At 41.9% G+C, this 19,330-nt stretch overlaps 1 protein-coding gene across 4 annotated transcripts; it reads right to left on the bottom strand.

The window, feature by feature from the left end:
- Window positions 1-45: 45 nt before the first annotated feature.
- On the bottom strand, window positions 46-8,822 carry LOC139461931 (uncharacterized). Of its 4 annotated transcripts, XM_071243418.1 has the most exons (4): window positions 8,211-8,287; window positions 7,133-7,279; window positions 2,191-3,050; window positions 46-1,412 (listed from the first exon to the last, which is right to left on the bottom strand). In XM_071243418.1, the coding sequence occupies exons 1-4, from the start codon at window positions 8,278-8,280 to the stop codon at window positions 1,401-1,403; spliced, it is 1,089 nt and encodes a 362-aa protein (XP_071099519.1). In that variant the 5' UTR covers window positions 8,281-8,287; the 3' UTR covers window positions 46-1,400. The 4 variants fall into 4 exon arrangements, with proteins under 4 accessions (XP_071099519.1, XP_071099521.1, XP_071099518.1 ...); XM_071243420.1 differs by lacking the exon at window positions 8,211-8,287 and adding an exon at window positions 8,622-8,822 and having other exon boundaries at window positions 46-3,050; XM_071243417.1 differs by having other exon boundaries at window positions 46-3,050.
- Window positions 8,823-19,330: the final 10,508 nt, after the last annotated feature.

The following is a 19,330-nucleotide window of genomic DNA, read 5'->3' as shown; positions in this document are numbered from 1 at the left end:
TATTAATATTTATTTTTAAACAATAATTTCATTTAGGCTGACTGATTCTATGCGTCAACTAGTAACCACAATTCTGAAAACAGACATGGTATGACACAAACGGTTTCCCACTTGATTAAATGATTTACTCCACAAGCAGTTTTACAAAAGAACTCATACAATACAGTTCAAGTTTCATTGTTTTTTTACAGGCTCCGTGACAAACTAGAATATTCCCGCATTGAGTTAAACATTTTCTCACTCACTCTGATGAAGAACAATTTTATTAAACAACATTCACTCACTCTCTTGCCATCATGTTGATCAGTATTATCACATATTCATAAGTTGACTCGACCAATGATGTCACAAAAGTGGACATCCAGCACACTGATTTATATATTCATAGGATGAGTGAGTGAGTGAGTGAGTGAGCGAGCGAGCGAGCATGGTTTTACGCCGCTTTTAGCAATATTCCAATAATATCACAGCGGGGGACACCAGAAATGAGCTTCACACATTATACCCAAGTGAACGTATGGTACACCACTACCTAAATCTTAGTGAGTCCGGGAAAGAGAGAGTGTGAGTTTCGTTTAACACCACTTTGAGCAGTATGTTATTTATATCACAGCGTGTATGATTCCTTCTACAATACACCTTGTTAAATATTTCGCACACCAAGATTTTTTGAAAATCATACAAATGATAGGTAAGGAGACGCTGGAAAGCCAAACAAAAGCAATCAGTAGTGTAACTTAATGTCAAAAAAGATGTAGATTTATTGAAAAATAGGGAAAATAAGCCCTTGCAAAGAAAAAGGGCAACTTCATTCGCCAGCGACTACAAAAACTGATAAATAGAGATAGAATGAGTATGGAGACTGTCAGGAATGAGATGGACAAATCAACATGTATGTGACTTAGTAACGTTTATACCCACGTCACAGTTAAATGATCAACAGTTGAACGTTGAAGTCAATATCCGTTTTAGCCACCCTGTGTACAGATCACATCCACAAAATGTCTGCTCATGCTCAAAATCAGATGTCTGATCCTCAAATGAGGGATGTGATGCCATTCCTCATGCAATGCCTGGGTCCATGCCTCTAACCCTACGTCCCAAATGATCCAATAGATGCTCAATTTGGATTCAGGTCTGGTCTTCAAAGCGGCAAATATAGAGTCTCAATGGCATTATTCTGGAGATTCAGTCAAAGCTTGTGTTCCGTAGGGTTGGGCATTATCGTCCATGAAGAAAGGATGTGTGGCATGTGCATGGTTATCAAAATAAGGCACAGCACAACGGTTCAATATGGTACCTTGGTACCTTTGTCCATTTAATGCACCAGGTGTTTGCGGAAAGGTCTGTCGTATTCTTCCTCACCGGAGGCATTAGTCACAAACACATGCAAAAGTAAGTCAATTGATCACCTGAAAAATCATGGAAACATATGGTACAAGTCAAAATAGATTGGACATCATTTAGGTCACTCATGCATCAAATTCTGAAATGTCCTCCAAATGTCTGCCATAAAAGTTTAAAAGCCTTACTTAGGCTTTTTTTTTTTTAGCCTAAGGCGGCCTTCTTGGTTGTGACCATGAACAAACAACTGAGCAAGAGTCATATGACACTGACGCTGCTGAAGTCTTGCTCAACTTAAATGTACAGATCTTAATATGAAACAGATGAGTCAGTTTCACTGTTTCTCTTATTTCTAGCAGATCATTGATGTACCTGAAGCTTAAGTTCAACTTCTTGGCCAAATACCCTTGTTTTGATTTTGCCATTGACAAACTAAACCGAAATTCTGACTTGGATGCACAAAGAAACAGATCAGCAAGAACACACATACTTTGTGCTTCATTGTCTTATCACCAAATTTCACACAGATGCTATCAATGAGGCAGTCCAGCATTTCACATTGTTTTCTTAGTAAACATTTGCTGTAATATTTTGACAAGTTGTCCTGAACTTTTGACGATAGATATAGAACTGTAGCTATGGTAACCATGTTTAGTGAAAAATGCCCCTTTGATCAAGGAATAAAATTTGTTGTGTGAGATAGTGGTGTACAAGGTTCACGTGCATGATACAGATTTATTGTCCTGTTTATTGTTTCAACATCAGATATCCCTTCATAGGTTCGGGTATTGGTAAATTGTGAATCCCGTTGATGAAGTTATCCTTGATAGCATATCGCACAACTACCCTACACATCTCCTTCAAAGGTCTTGGTGTTGAAGCCCTTTCACGGAGCCAATCTATTAGTGGTAGAAGCTGTTCATGGTCCTCCATGTGGCCGTCCGACACTGGCACTGCTGGGTCAAACAGCCACTCGGATTGCGCTACGTCATACCCAGCTTGCACAAGCAACCGGATCTTCCGGTTGATGGCAGATGCTGGCATACAGAAAGTCCATCTGAAACTGAGTAGATAGTGCAGCCATCCTTTGTCTAAATAATTAGGATCAGCAAAATCTGCATCACTGAACAGTTTCTTCTCCTTTCCTGATGTATACCAGAATCGTGGCTGACAGCCATACTGGAGCATGAGCTTGAAAGGGTCATATGATAACTTGGACATAGCAAAGTACAGAGGACAGTGCAGGGAAGGCTGGTTAATGTTATATCCAGGAGTTCTCAGTAGTTTTTCCAGTATTTCATACTGAGCTTTGTCTAACAAACTTAACACAAGACTTTCATCAAAAATCTCAGTTTGAAAAAAAGTCACTGCATCCTCATAACCGTCCGTTCTTCCTTTGCCATCAACCGTCCCCTGAACAGTCCACAGATGGTCTTCCTCAAGCCTCTCCAGCCATTCCGCGTGGGAAACGTCACTGTCAGGTTTTAACATTGGAACCTGGTTCACATCTGCACCGGAGTCAACAAGTAAATCAAACAGCTGATGGAGGATATCTTGACGGCCATCTCCCTCACTCCACCCAGGAACTGCTTCTACCTCAGAGTGGAAGTCCAACACACGTTCGCGGTTGTACTGGACATATCTGTCCTCCACATTATGGCAGGGATTTGAGTAGTAGTAACACAGGTTGTAGATCTCGGGTCCACCTGAGGACAAAATTGTAAATTTTGCAATAAATTGTTTATGTATAAATACTTTAGTGTATCTCACACTATGCATTCCTCCTTTTTCTTCGATCCTGGTGTGGAAATGTCTTAGAACAAAGTTTCCAGCTTAAAAAAACCTCACCCCAACACATCCCATACGTCACCACAGCCACTGCTGTAACTGTGGGTCATACACCACTGCAAACCACTTCAATGCGACCCCTATGACGCCATTCACCTGACATTCCCTGCATCCTCATTCTCATTCTAGAGCATACAGGCTGGCGTAACTGCGATGCAGGGATGGCATGGCGGGTGTTTAGCATGTGAGATAGGATAAGTATTCATAAATATACAATTTATTGTAAAATGAACAAACTTATAAAACTTTTCCTATCTCACACTATGGATTTATTGCATGGTTGGATGGTGGGGCGCAAATACCCTTGCCAATATTAGGACCTCAACCATGAGATGTACACGAGGAAGCTGGATCGAAGCCATGATAAAATCAAAGGGTTGTCACAAAGCTTAGTAGTAGAATAAGAACTTGTGTTAGGGTTGCTTCTGAAAACCCTCTTTTGTTACTGAGGCAGATAAAGTATGACCTCGGGTAATAATGTGTTCCATGGTTTCACACAGGCATCTTCCCGAGGCAAGGGAGTTAACTGACTATAAGTCCAGTTTCCACCCTTGCCGAACTAGGCTGGAATTCCTGGGCTTGACTGTAGTGCCACCAGTGGTTATTACGAGTTATGTCCCTTCTAAGCCTCTCCTATTGACCAATCAGATTCCACCTCTCGTATCACTTTTATTCGTTTCAAACAAAATGGTGCCGCCCAGTCAAAACGATCTGATTGATAATCAAGATCTATATTGTGATAAAACGGGTCTTACATAGCGAAGTGCATCAAATCATGTGAGCACCTTGATTAAAAATATGCAAAGATATGGAAAATATGTGTTTACAACAAGTTGGCGGTGCACATGCTTTGCAAATCCTGCAATCGATAGAAATCTGCACGACATTTAACAATTTCGATTTCGGTGCGCGATTTTGATTGGACCATGCATAGACTCGTTAGCCCAGCCAAAATGTAACTCCATAATACCAGCCTAGTTCAGCAAGGGTGGAAACTGGACTTTCATAGTTAGTTAACTCACTTGTCTCGGGAAGATGCACACAGGATGATGATCCAAAGAACGACCCCGTAACTTGGAGCTAACAGAAGCATACACAGCCTACTTTAACCTCACCCCATATAAGAGGAGGTGTTCTGTTACAAACAACTCTTCCCTGGTCAGTATGTTCTGCAAGATAGACCTCACACATACCATCCAATGGCATCTCTTTTTGCATGTCTTTTTAGACTTCATCCAAGCTATAGATCACAACGACAGAGAACATTGATAACGAGAAGAGGAAACAGTCAACAATGCCTGTACAAGGTGGCATATTACATAACTTCAAAGGTTGTTACAGTTGGAGACAGAAAACCTCGCTCCCAAAAAGAAAATGTATTCTCTGTTCATTAACGACCTATCCACCATGCAATAAGAAAGAGAAGGAGGGTGCAGGGACTATCGGGTGATCAGATTGTAGGGGTCGCATCGCACGGGGTCGAATCACACGAGATTGGAGGGCTGTATGACCCACGATTACAGTATGGACAAAAGTGTTGTATCTCCGCTTGGCATTATGCTCACTTGTTGAGAACTCCAACTGACATAAACTCAACAAACACTCCGTATTAGGGATGGGACGAGTCAAAATTTATTTCCCGGGTACCCGACCCCCTATTATCCGACCCTACCCGGGTACCCACTGTAGGTCTGAAAGAGCTGGGTACAACATGTCTGATTGGGAATTGTTTTACTGCAGCCTTGGCAAAAACTGTTTAGCTACATGTGTCAAACGATCAGATCATTCATACACTGAAGTTGACTGAGGCTTTATCTTTACTCAAACATATACATGTCAAAAGGAATGTGAGCATTGTCAGAAAGAAATGCCAACATCAGTGACTTGTAGTTCACCACTGAGCTACAGTAAGTGTTTGTTATTAAATATATCACGTCACTAACCACGGGTCAGGGTAGTACTGTGGGTACCCAGGTCCTACTCAGGACCCACCCGGATCGAGTACCCAAGTTACCCATCACAGCCCTACTCCGTATCAATCAAAACGGTCTTTGCGGAGATACAACAATAGCTATGTGTAGGATGTGTTGAGGTGAATTTGTTTTTTTTAAACTGGAAACCTTGTTCTACCACGTTTCCACAGCAGGATCAAAGAATAAGGAGGAATGCATAGTGTGAGGTAGGATAAATTTTAAGAATTATCAGTCATCTATGAATAGTGAGTAAGATGCAAAAATGACATGAAAAATATGACAGTGTCACCAAAGTGGTGGCAAACCAAAAGCATTGTCGTTCAACTATTTACATTTCAAAGTGACGGTGAGATGACAAGAGTGAGTGATTTTGATTTAAAGACGCTTTCAACAATATATCAGTTTTATCACAGCGTGTCAGTTTGATGAAAGGAGGAAAGCGCAAAGTAATGCAGGTCTTAAACATTTACCATTTTGGTGAAACCCACAATAGCCGGTAAGGTGCTGATAAACCCACAAACATATTCAGGGTGAATTGGGATTCGAACCCGCGATATGTTTCTGGAACACCCAAGGGAGGCTGCACGATGTATTGCCGCTCCTTAGGCAACTGGGCTAAAGGTAACGTGAGTTGTGTATTGTTTCTGCCATATAATGAAAGACCTGTGGACAGGCAAATCACGGAATGTCACCTTAATGTTAGAGCAAAACCTCAAAGTGATGCCATGTCATTTGTATGTTTGTTTGTTTGGGGGTCTGTAAATAATCAAGTCTGGACAAGACAATCCAGTGACTGACATCATGAGCATCTATCCACGCATTTGGAATACAATGACGTGCATCAACCAAGTCAATCACTTTTTACGGCAAGTATGGGTTGCTGAATACCTATTCTACCACCGGATCTTCACGGGCCTTTGCAATATGTTGACTTGGTCGAACAAACAAGCAGGGTATGATGCTGACAGTCCCAAGAGTCCCAAGAAGATGCCGAATACACCCAAAATCTGTGAGAACCATACCGAAGAACACCAGTTTCAAAAGCAGACAGTCTCTTAAGTCTCACTTTTTTCTATAGGAATTTCAACACTTTAAATTTCATTATCAACAAAACATGCTATCTCACTGCTAGTTTGATATATGTTGTAAAGAGAGTGAGTGAGTTGGGTTTAATGACGTTTTGAACAATATTCCAGTTATATCATGGCATGTCAGCTTATTGTGGGAGATAAGACAATATTGATGCAGGTCTCAGATATTTCCCACTTTGGTGAAACCCAAAAGCATAGGTATTGTTCTGGCAAAACTAGAAACATTATCAGGGAGAATCGGAATTCATAGAAGTTCCACAATACTTTTTCCAGATACCAATTGGCATGAGTGACTCAGTAGGGTATGCTGCGTGAATGTTTCATTACACAACAGTTTGCAACATTTCAGCTATTTCACTACAGGATTTGAATATTGAGTCTGGACCAGAGACGTGAAGCTGATAAGGCCACACCATTTTTTACTACGTTTACAGATTTCTTACAAGAAAATACCTGTCGGTAGGTGGGGCAAGAAAGCAATTCAGTTGTTACATTTTTTTCTCAACTACAGATCGGCTGATATAAAAAAATAAAAATGATTTCATGTAACTGCAACATAGCTGTTGCTTTAGATTAGAAATGCAAAGCTGAAAACACAAGTGGGAATACCATTGTGTGTCGATGCATCCTATCAATTTCCGGAATAACAACAAACATTATTTTGACTCCCATGTCAACTTCAGTGGGTCCTTGTTTACAATATATGTTTGGGTGCAATATGCTATCAGCTTAACGGCTGGATAAAAAAAGCAAATTCCAAATTATCATTTTTTTCCATTTCAACAAAATTTAGTCGTCGGATCCGTAAAAAAAGGTGTGGCCTAACCATATTCATTTTAAATGCCATTTGGATAGAACATTATGAAAGACACACACCCAAGTCAAGACAGCCTGATTGAAGCAGCAGATTGAAGCTGTCTAACCTCCTTGAGGCTATGGCTGCATCATAAGCTGAGTCCAGAACATTGATGCCATTTTCAAATGTTCTGTTAATGTCAGCACCTTGTTCAATCAGTGCACGTGCTGAAAGAGATGGCATATGGTCAAATTTTATGTTAATACCATGTGTACAAGCATAGAACTATAGACATATATATCATCATACTATGCGTACAACCATAGAGCTCAAGTCATATATATTGCCACACCAGTGTACGACCACAGAGAAAAAGTCAGACATATATATCGTCATACCATGTTTAGGACCGCAGACCTTTAGTCATAGATATCATAATACCATATGTACCACCGTAGAGACAGTCATATATATCGCTATACCATGTGTACGACCATAGAGCCAGTCATATACATTGTTATACCATGTGTAAGCCCGTAGATCCAGTCATATATATCATCATACCATGTGTACAACCACAGTGCAATAGTCATATATATCGCTATTACATATGTACGACCTTAGCGACGGTCATATATATCGCCATACCATGTGTACGACTGTAGAGCAATAGTCATATATATTGTTATACCATGTGCACGGCCATAGAGCGATAGTCATATATATTGTTATACCATGTGTGCGACCGTAGAGCGATAGTCTTATATATCGTTATACCATGTGTACGACCATAGAGCGAGTCATATATATTGTTATACCATGTGTACGACCAAAGAGCGAGTCATATATATTGTTATACCATGTGTATGACCGTAGGGCGATAGTCATATATATCATTATACCATGTGTACGACCATTGAGGGATAGTCATATATATCATCATACCATGTGTACGACCATAGAGCGATAGTCATGTATATCGTTATACAATGTGTACGACCATAGAGACAGTCATATATATTGTTATACCATGTGTACGACCGTAGAGCCCTTGTCATATATATTGTTATACAATGTGTATGACCCTAGAGCCAGTCATATATATTGTCATACCATATGTATGACACTAGAGCCATTGTAATATATATATTGTTTTACCATGTGTATGACCATAGAGCCAGTCATATATATCGTCATACCATGTGTACGACCGTAGAGCCATTGTCATATGTATATCGTCATACCATTAGACCAGGGAGGCAGTCTTCAATAAAAGGTGACAGGAGCATGACTGAATAAAAAAAACAGAATATTAGAGAGAGTTTCATCTTGACTTACAAAAGTGGGAGTTCAGGGGACCCCCAATAATTATTTTGAAGGGGCCTTTTTTCTGCGTCCATTCTCTATATTTGTGAATATTGGACACACATTTGTGACTTGCGTTGATTTAAGCGGTATAATTGTAGGTGTTGGTGAGCTAGTGTGCTTGGGGTATCACCATCAGGAAGGGACTGCATCGTGTAGGCAGTGATGTCTTAATAAACAGAAGTTTAGACGTGAGTTGCTTACCAGTGTCGATGTTTGATTCTTGGAGACAATCTGCAAGCTGGGCGTCAAGATCCTTGTCATCGGATGTAACCCCCTCATCCATGTTTTCTCTCTTCTCCCCTTGTCTAGTTATCTATATGGGTCGGTCCACTGTTTGAGTTATATCACTATCATGCTTCAGGTGCCTGTAATTAACAGGTAGTGTTTCCGCTCATAGCTGTGCTTACCTCCCTTTCAAAGCAAGGCCTCAAATCGATCAAAAATCGCGCAGATTGTTTGGGCGTTTACAAAATAAACAACCCAGAAGAGGTGGAAAAAGACAACGAATAATTGAAGTATGACAGGTATGCGAATAATGTTGAAATTATCATGATACCGTACAGAGGCGAATAAAAGTTTTTGAAAGCGTGGTTACACGTAATTCCAAATTCTTAAGGGCGCAGTTAATAGAAGCTACACAGACACGACGCTCCTAATCGTAATTGTGAGTGAGTGAGTGAGTGAGTTAATAATTTAACGTCACATCGCCCCTAATCGTAATAGAGAAGTAATAGAGAAGTTGTCCATCCATATATCTTATCCTTACTTAACAGGTAAGAAGTCTGAAAAGGGACTCCCCAAGACCCACATTTGTTAGAACTATAGAATTATCATGTCTTTTTTTCAGTCTAGAGGCCCATACGACATATCAGTACCTGAAAATTTTCAAACATTAGGAAAAAATACATGATATTATTTAATAGTGATAAAGTGCCTAATGAAGCTCCTTTGCCTTAAGTATGTATTTTGACAGCTGTACTGTTCTAAAGTTACAATCGGAAGGTTGACAAAAACTCTATTGAAGGATTAGAACAATAACTAGGATCAATATAGGTTTGTCTAAGCCAGGTCAGTAAAAGTATGCCCCATGAGCAAGAAATTATATTCGGTTTCAGTCACTTATATCACATTATAAGAGACCGCCTCCTTGGTCTAGTGGCAGAGCGTCCGCCCGGAGTGCGGAAGGTCGATCCTGGGTTCGATCCCCGGCCGCGTCATACCAAAACACGTTAAAAGATGGTACTTGTTGTTACCCTGTCTGGCGTTTGCCATTAAGGGGCTAAAACAAGGACTGGTCGGCTCGGAGTCAGTATACTGTGTCTGAGTGGGGTATTCATGTTAAACTGCGGCATGGTATCTCAGTGAGCTAGCACTATAAATCGGCATCAGCCACACAAACACGTACATGCACGCCGATATATAAGTGCAATAATCTTGGACGCGACGTTAAATCCCATTTTACCTCACCTATCACATTATATCGGATACAATAATAACATAATCTGTTTTCTTGGTCCAGGTTCTGTGTTTTCCAGTTATACACATAATATTTTGCCCTAAATAGTACCTGACTTAGTAGTTACTGACTCATTTGTTAGTGGACACACTCTTTTTCCTACAAATCAAACGTTGCTGTTATTGACGTATGCCACCTTTGGATGTTACAGTCAAATACTTGTTGTTTAAATTCTCATAGGGATACATCTACACGCATAACGCATAACAGAATAATCGTGTTTCATTACATGTTTAATGAAATCGGATTACACAATAAATAATGAAGATTTAAAAACAGCCACATGGTACACAGGATGAGGCAGATGGTTCGTACACTACAAACAGACTGTTAATGTTCTAAGGGACGTCTGTGTCTGTGATGGCACTGTGCCAAAGTCAGTACCGGGTGTTACCACCACGAGCATCGATCACAGCTCTGCACCGCCTGGGCATGGACTGTATGAGTCGTCGAATCTGGCGTTGTGGAATCCCTCTCCACTCATCCTGCAATGCATGGGTCAGCTGTTGAAGCGTCTGTGGTTGAGGCTGTCGGCGTCGTACACGTCTGTCTAGCAGATCCCACAAATGTTCAATGGGGTTTAGATCAGGCGATATGGAGGGCCATGACAGCACAGTAACATTGTTGTGGGCAATATAATCCATTGTAACACGTGCAGTATGCGGTCTTGCGTTGTCTTGCTTGAAAATCTCTCTTCTGACGTCAATGGCGGGAATAAGGTGACGTTGAAGGATTTCATCACGGTAGCGCACAGCAGTTAAGTTTCCCTGCACGTGCACCAGATCTGTCCTACCATTCACGGATATGCCAGCCCACATCATGACACTTCCACCGCCGTATCGGTCGACTTCATGAATACAGTGTCGAGTGTAGCGTTCATTTCTCCGTCTGTAGACACGCATCCTACCATCATGGCGATACAGCATGAACCGCGACTCATCACTGAACCATATCCTTCTCCAGTGCAATAGGGTCCATGGTCGAACATTTCTGCTCCATTGAAGACGTGCACGACGATGATGTTGCCGCAGAACGGGCGCTGTATATGGTCACATTGGCCGTATCCCATGCTGCCTTAGACGATTTCTGATGGTTTGCGCTGAGACTCTACGAAGACCAGGAACATTGTTAGCTGTGTATGCTGAACTGATTGTCCGGTTGCGAAGATGCAACACCCGGGTGAAGCGGTCCTGCGCCGCAGTTGTGACCCTGGGTCTTCCACTTCTCGGTCGATCTCTTGTAGTGTTGTGGAGTCTGTAGCGCTGCCACAGACGAGAAATGGTACTCTGCCTCACGTTAAAGTGCCTGGCTTCTGATGTCTGACTTTCTCCAGCTTTCAGACGTCCAATGACTCTGTCTCTAAGTCTTCATTCAGTCTTGGCATCATGAGAGTTACGTATACAGAACATCGGAGAGTGATTCGCAGCAGGGATGCCAAATTTTTATACCCATCGGCATAAAGGTTAACTAGCCATATTTGCATGCTTGCAGCTTTTTCTCTATGCAATTTCTCCCAGTTTGGTTTCAAGATGCTGTATTTTGGCGACAAGTCACCAAATGTTGTGCTCGGGTGCAATAAATTAGTGTAAGGTCAATATGCACAGCTAGCAATGACATTTATATTGAGTTCAAGCCTTCATCTTTAATAACAGTTAAGTTTGAAAAACAGATTTCAGCTATGCGTTTCTTTTTTTGGCCAGTATACATTGCCTGCACCTTGTTTTATCCATGCGTATCCAAAGCCATATCTCAGAAGTATATCCTTGATGTATGTTGTCCACGACATATATGGTGAATATAAGATGATTTGTTCCTTAAATGACGGATGTGAAAGAAACCAACTTTGTATTCAAATTGTTGTGGGTTCAAATCTCACACTATTGAAAGTTATTAACAAAACAGTTCTATTGCACTTCATGCACGAGTGTCATTTCCTTTAAGAGGGCACGGGTGGCCCAGTCGTCTGAGGCGCCGCAATTAGCTGTGCAGTTGCGTCCCTTGGGAACAATAGAAACCTTTGAGGATTTGAATCCCGGTTCACCCCGATTGTTTCTAGGTTTGTCAGCACCATACCCGTGCTCGTGGATTTCACCAAAGTGGTAAACGTCTGAGATCTGCATCACTTCGGGCTTTCCTCCCATATTAAGCTGACACTAAGCGATTTAAATGGAATACTGTTAAAAGCGGCGTTAAACCCAACTGACATACTCACTCATTATGAGTAGGGCACACTGACGCACATGTACCACATGTGCCACATGTGGTGTTTCCTTAGGCAAGTGACTTTGTTCGAAATGTGCCTCTGTTCACCCAGCAGTGAGTGGGTACCCGGTAGGATGAGATGGCTGTTAACCTTCTAGCGCCCCACAGGCAGCTTGGGTTGTATACTCCCCAGGCAGCTGAGAATATATATCGAGTGCTCACTGATCCATTGACCGGGGTAATAATAGTGTAGCACTATGAGCATCCACTTGAGGAATGGAATCATTGAATATCGCCATAGCGGATGAAGCGTACGTAAAATAACCTGTCGTCACGTCCTCGTTATGACTGCGCCCATTCAGTGCTTTTACGGCTCCTTCAATTGTTGTTTGTCGTTTGTTGTTTAACGCCATACTCACTAATATCCCAGCTATGTGAGGCGTACGGCACATCAGAGGTAATTTACCCTCTTTTTCTAGACCTCATGAGCAGGGACCCTGGTCAGGGATCCCATTGTCCACGGGATGGTGCTGATAGAGTTTCGCCTGCATGAGTATGACCAATCACGGGATGACCGCTTCGTTATTTTTTTCTACATTTTTTAAAGAAACCCTCTGTTGAACTGTGTGTATTCAAATTCAAAGGTAACTGCGATTATGGATTTGTTGATACCTGAGAGTTAATAATTATGTTGATGATACAGACGATATGGCTTTACAGACTGATCAATCTTCTGTACACGGAACATATTGTGAAGATAGACTTGAGTAATTTAAATACGTACAGGGGTACATGTAGGTAAAAACCGCCACACATCAAATTTAATCCCCAACTAATAACATCTCTTCAGGAATGAAAGTAGCCAGATGTTCCACCATAACATGAACGCACGCACGCACGCACGCACGCACGCACGCACGCACGCACGCACGCACGCACACACACACACACACACATCATGTTCCCAGCCACACACACACATTATATTCCCAGATACACACACATCCAGTCCCCAGTAACACACACAGCATGTTCCCAGTCACTCACACACACACACACACACACACACACACACACACACACACACACACACACACACACACACACACACACACACACACATATCATGTACCCAGTCACACACATAAATCATGTTCCCAGCCACACACACATTATATTCCCAGATACACACACATCCAGTCCCCAGTATAACACACATCATGGTCCCAGCCCCGCATACATCCAGTCCCCTGTCACACACACAACATGTACCCAGTCACAAACACACATCATGTTCCTAGACACACACACATCCAGTCCCCAGTCAAACACATATCATGTTCCCAGTCACACACACACATCATGTTCCCAATCACACACACACATCATGTTTCCAGCAAAACATACATCCAGTTTCCAGTCACACACACACATCCAGTACCCAGTCGCGCACACACATCCAGTCCACAGTCACACACACATCATGTTCACAGTCACACACACACATCATGTTCCCAGCCACTCACACATTATATTCCCAGACACACACACACATCCAGTCCTCAGTAACACACACATCATGTTCACAGTCACACACACACACATCCTGTCCCCAGTCACGCATACACATCCAGTTCCCAGTCACACACGCATCATATTCCCAAATCACACACACATCCAGTACCCAGTCATACACACACCCAGTACCCAGTCACACGCATAGATCATGTTCGCAGCCACACACACACACACACACACACACATCCAGTCCTCAGTAACACACATCCAGTACATAGTCACATACACATACACACACATCATGTTCCCAGCCACTCACACATCATGTGCCCAGTCACACACACAGTCCCCAGTCATAAAAACACACATCATGTTCCCATTCACACACACACATAATGTTCCCAATCACACACGCATCATGTTCCCATTTACACACAAATCATGTTTCCAGCCACACATACATCCAGTCTCCAGTAACACACATCATGTTCACAGTCACACACACACACATAATGTTCCCATTCACACACACACACATAATGTTCCCAATCACACACGCATCATGTTTCCAGCCACACATACATCCAGTCTCCAGTAACACACATCATGTTCACAGTCACACACACACATCCTGTCCCCAGTTACACACACATCCAATCCCCAGTCACACACACTCATCATGTCCCCAGTCACACACACACATCCAGTTCCCAGTCACACACACACACACACACACACACACACACACACACACACACACACACACACACACACACACACACACACACACACACACACACACACACACACACACATACACTCATCATGTCCCCAGTCACACACACACACACACCAGTCCCCAGTCACACCTATGCATCGGACCTTACATTTCGATAATAATTTGTGTGTTCAACGAATTAACATACTGATAAATGTACTATAAATCATGCTTATTCATGTTCATGCCGCACATTGCAAAACAGCAGCTGCGGGCAAGCATTTATCTCTTTGAAGAAAGATACTAGTATATGAACTACCCATGCAGACATAAATCACAAACGCCTGGCAGCTGTGCTGTACGTTAATATTAAGCTCCAACAGTCCAGTCTCATGCATATTAACGACAGGTGGGTGCGCCACGCTCATGTCACAACACAATGTCCGTAACGCGGGTCTTCTGCGTTACCAAGGTTATCAGGTATCAATAATTTATGTTTTTTTCGGTAAACCGATACTCTTAGATAGCATGCATATCGAATGGATATTTTTAAACTTAGCGATACGGAATGAGGTTTGCGGACCGGTGGGTTTTCGAGGTATAGATTTCATAATGTTTTAGCTTGTTGTGTTGGTCTTGCGTGGTTTCCTCAGTATATGATATGATTCGTGGTGTCACTTCTTAGAAGAGAAGATCAACTGCAAAACAGTTTCAATAAGGCATGATATGTATCGTGTGTTAGTATGTGTGTAACTGAAACAATGTTAAACACAACTCACATACTTTTAAATCAAGCCTTTCAAATTACAGGTTTGGGAAAATCAAATCATGTGAAAATAGAAAGCAGTGAGTTACCTGCTTGACGAAAGGGTAATCACTCACCCACTTGCAGTTTTTAATTGTTTGTTGTTTGACGTCGCATTCAGTGCGTCGCTGTGGTCAGGGCCGAAGCCCTATAGACAATATAGGGTCAAAATGCCGAACGCGGGCACCCATCGAGCAGTAGTGCTGAACTGCACCTGATTACTGACCTGCGCTGACACGTGCTAAAACATATATCGACACTTCTCTTATACAGATCATGGCACAAAACTATCCGAAAATCCTTGTGCATGCCTTCCACATTCCAGGTTTCTTCATTTAGACTGAAAATATTGGTATATATGTCAGCTCTTTTTTAATATATATTTAAAGAAGAAAATCGAATATATTTTATTACTGAGGCTAATGTAGCATTATGTATAAAAGTACATTTGTCCTTCCGTCAAAGAATGAATAACTCCAAGGAGATTTAGATTACACACAACAAACTGATTATAGCTGTTCCTTGGGATTTCTTGAAGCGTTTTTTTTTCCTGATCCCGAAACTTGATGATGTTATACTTGAGTAAGGGTTGGCGACTGATAGTGAGTGAGTGAGTTTGGTTTTACGCCGCTTTTAGCACGGCGTAAAACGGCGAGGGACAGCAGATATGGGCTTCACACATTGTACCCATGTCGGGAATCCAACCCGGGTCTTCAGCGTGACTCGGAGCGAACGCTTTAACCAATAGGCTACCAGACCGCCTCTGACGACTTATAATAAGGTCTTGGTAGGAGTAGTAAGGCCTGAAGGGAGGAGCGTAGGTCAAACATTAAGGCCAGGGGTGTTACTTTTCCACCTATCCCCCCACCCCCACCCCACCCCCACCCCCGAGGTCATACTACTCCTACCAATATTGAATTATATGTCGTGAACCGACTTATAAAACGACATATTCTCAGACTGATATACGAATTTTTAAATATATTGTATTTTAGTTATATCTATACACTGTTTAAAATCTGCCAGTCTAACGCTCATTGATTTGAAAGCACGATACTCAATTATCTTCTACTTTCGGCAAAATATTACGTGTATAAATGACCAATACTTGAAACGATCTGTATATTTAATAACTACGTTAAGGGGTTAGACTTTCATGTACAAGTTATGAACACACATCAGAAAATGGACCATGCAATGCTGGAGGGAATATCATCAGCTCTGCCCAAGTAATGTCTACTGAGCCTGCACTACTACAACCTGTCACGTGGTCCTGTAAGGTCTGTTGTAAAATCGTGGCAATTAATATGTAATAAAAAAATTAAAAAAGAGAAAAAAAAAAGATATGATAGCAAATGCAGCAACGGTGTACCAATCTGGGGACAACGAACTCTCACAAACCATGTGCTCAGTGAAGCTTTGTACTTCAGTGTTTGGCTCGGTGTTTGTTTTCTGTTTAACGCCGCACTCAGCAATATAACAGCTATGTGAGTCTGTAGTCAGTCTGTAAATAATCGAGTCTGGACCAGACGATCCAGTGATTGATATCATTAGCATCGATCCACGCAATTGGGATGCATCAATCAAGTCAGCGAGCCTGACTACCCGATTCCGTTAGACGCCTCTTCCGACAAGCATAGTCACCTTTCACTTCAAGCATGGATTTTCTTTAACGCCGCACTAAGCAATGTTCCAGCTATATGACGGCAGTCTGTAAAAATCGTCTCTGGACCAGACTACCCAGTGACTGACATCATGAGCATCAATTCACGCAATTGGGGTACAATGACATGCATCAACCAAGTCAGCGAGTCTGACCACCCAATCCCGTTAGTCGCCTCTTACAAGCATTGCTGGGTTGCTGAAGACGAACTGTAGCCCGGAACTTCACATGTGTGGATTGAGGTAAGGAACTTATCTGAAATTAGAAATTGTAAAATGTTCAATGCACAAAATACCTCAACCCAGTCTCTACACAGGACAATAACATCGGGACTATATATAGCCGTTGCATACCAGTTAGAATAGAGTTCGGAAAACGAATAGGCCTATGTACATAGTTAGTTTGTCTCTATGGTCAATAGGAGTACAACGCTCTGTGAACTTGTTGAATTGTATGTAGACGTGGATTGCCATGCAGTCACTAACCGTCACGTTAACCGCTGTACGACCTTTGCACTACAGTAAACTACGGTTATAACGAACTCAAAGGGACTACTAATTTTAGTTCGGTATAACCGTAGTTCGTTATAAGCATACTTACATCATAACGACAGCAAATAGTCGTGACCAAAAAAGTAAGTTTGTTATATCCGTCAGTTCGTTATAAGCGCGTTCGTTATAACCGTAGTTATACCGTATATCAGAATGGTGAAGTGGCGGTAAAAACATTCGCTTCATATGCATGAAAAGATTTAGGAGGTCACAAAGGACCGGTCATTATGACAGGGGGGGAAGGCGGGGCAGCGGTTTTTGATGCTCTATTGTACTGAAACAATTTTTTCCTCCCCTAAACTCAATGATGATATTTATCGCTAGCAAAATGAATATTTCTTGAATAGCGCACTTTGCATTTTTTTTGTCATAACTGTAAGTTTGTTTGCCGCACTCAGAAATTGGGATACGATGACATGCATCAACCAAGTCAGCAAACCTGACCACCCAATCCCGTTATAGTCGCCTCTAACGACAATTTTACGGCAAGCATAGGTTGCTGAAGACCTATTCTAACCCAGATCTTCAAGGATGCATTACTGTAAGTAATAGTCCTTATCGTCGGAATGGCTTGTTTTCACGTAATCAGTATTATCACATATGCAGCTGTCTTCGTTAATTAATAATCACAATATTCCCTGATTCTATTTCAAGTTGCGGGGACTATTGCCGATTTTATAGTGCTAGCCCACTGGGGCACCATGGCGCAGTTTAACATGATTACCCCACTCAGACACAGTATACTGACTCCGAGCCGACCAGTTCTCGTTTTAGCCCCTTAATGCCGAGCGCCAGACAGGGCAACAACAAGTGCGTCTCTTGATATGACGCGGCCGACCTTCCTCTCTCCGCGAAGACCACTAGACCAAGGGGGCTGTCCTACAACTTGAAGAAGCGCTTTAAGTTTGACATCCAACACGTAAACATTTAAATGCAGTAACTTTTGAATATTGAGTTTTATAAACATCCTAATTTATTCTATTCAATTTACTCTATGACTATGACCGACATGGATACAATGTGTTAAGAACATTTCTGGTGTTCCCCGCCGTGATATTGCTGGAATATTACTAAAAGCGGTGTAAAACCAGACTCACTCATAGTGTACAGTCGTCTTAGGCGCCGCGATTCGCTGTGCAGAGTTGCAGATTGTGGGTTCGAATCCCGGTTCGCCCCGATTATGTTTCTAGGTTTGTCAGCAGCATTCCCGTGCTCTTGGGTTTCACAGAAGTGGTAATCGTCTGAGACCTGCATCCCTTCAAACTTTCCTCCCACATTAAGCTGACACTACGTGATATAACTGGAATACTGTTAAAAGCGGCGTTAAACTCTCAACTAACGCACTCATGCAGTGCATCGAACCGTCAAACACTTACGTATATATATGTCATGAACTAATTATTATTTTCCACTCTACTGGCATGGCTCGCTGATCATGACTTGGTTGAAGCATGTCATCGATCCCAATTGATGTTCATAATATCAATCACTGGATTATCTAGTCCAGACTCGATTATTTACAGACCGCCGTCATATAGCTGGAATATTGCTTAGTGCGGCGTAAAACAACAAACCAAAAACATGGAGTTTATGTTACACATAATCAGACTCTATTATAGGCTGCTATTTGTAACCTAGAATGATCTGAAAATAACTACCCTAAAAAGGTTGTCACCCCTATTAGACTTCAACACACGTTATGTCATACAAGCACTGTTGTTTTTAAACAGAAAAGAAAATATTCCTCAATTGAAAGATTCTAAAGCATTTACAGCCAGTTCGGCTGGGTAGACGCCGCACTAATCCATCTGCAGTTATGTCCCTTTTAAACATCATTATATGTTATAAGGGATTACATCTCCGCGAGTCAATGACACAAGATTGTCGCTCTTCTGCCAGTGAAGGCGAAAAAATGAAATTCACGTGACTATGAGAAA

The sequence above is a fragment of the Haliotis cracherodii genome, unplaced genomic scaffold, assembly GCF_022045235.1.
Source record: "Haliotis cracherodii isolate W230 unplaced genomic scaffold, xgHalCrac1.p SCAF_15, whole genome shotgun sequence".
Lineage (NCBI taxonomy): Eukaryota > Metazoa > Mollusca > Gastropoda > Lepetellida > Haliotidae > Haliotis > Haliotis cracherodii.
This window is presented reverse-complemented; position numbering and strand designations above follow the sequence as displayed.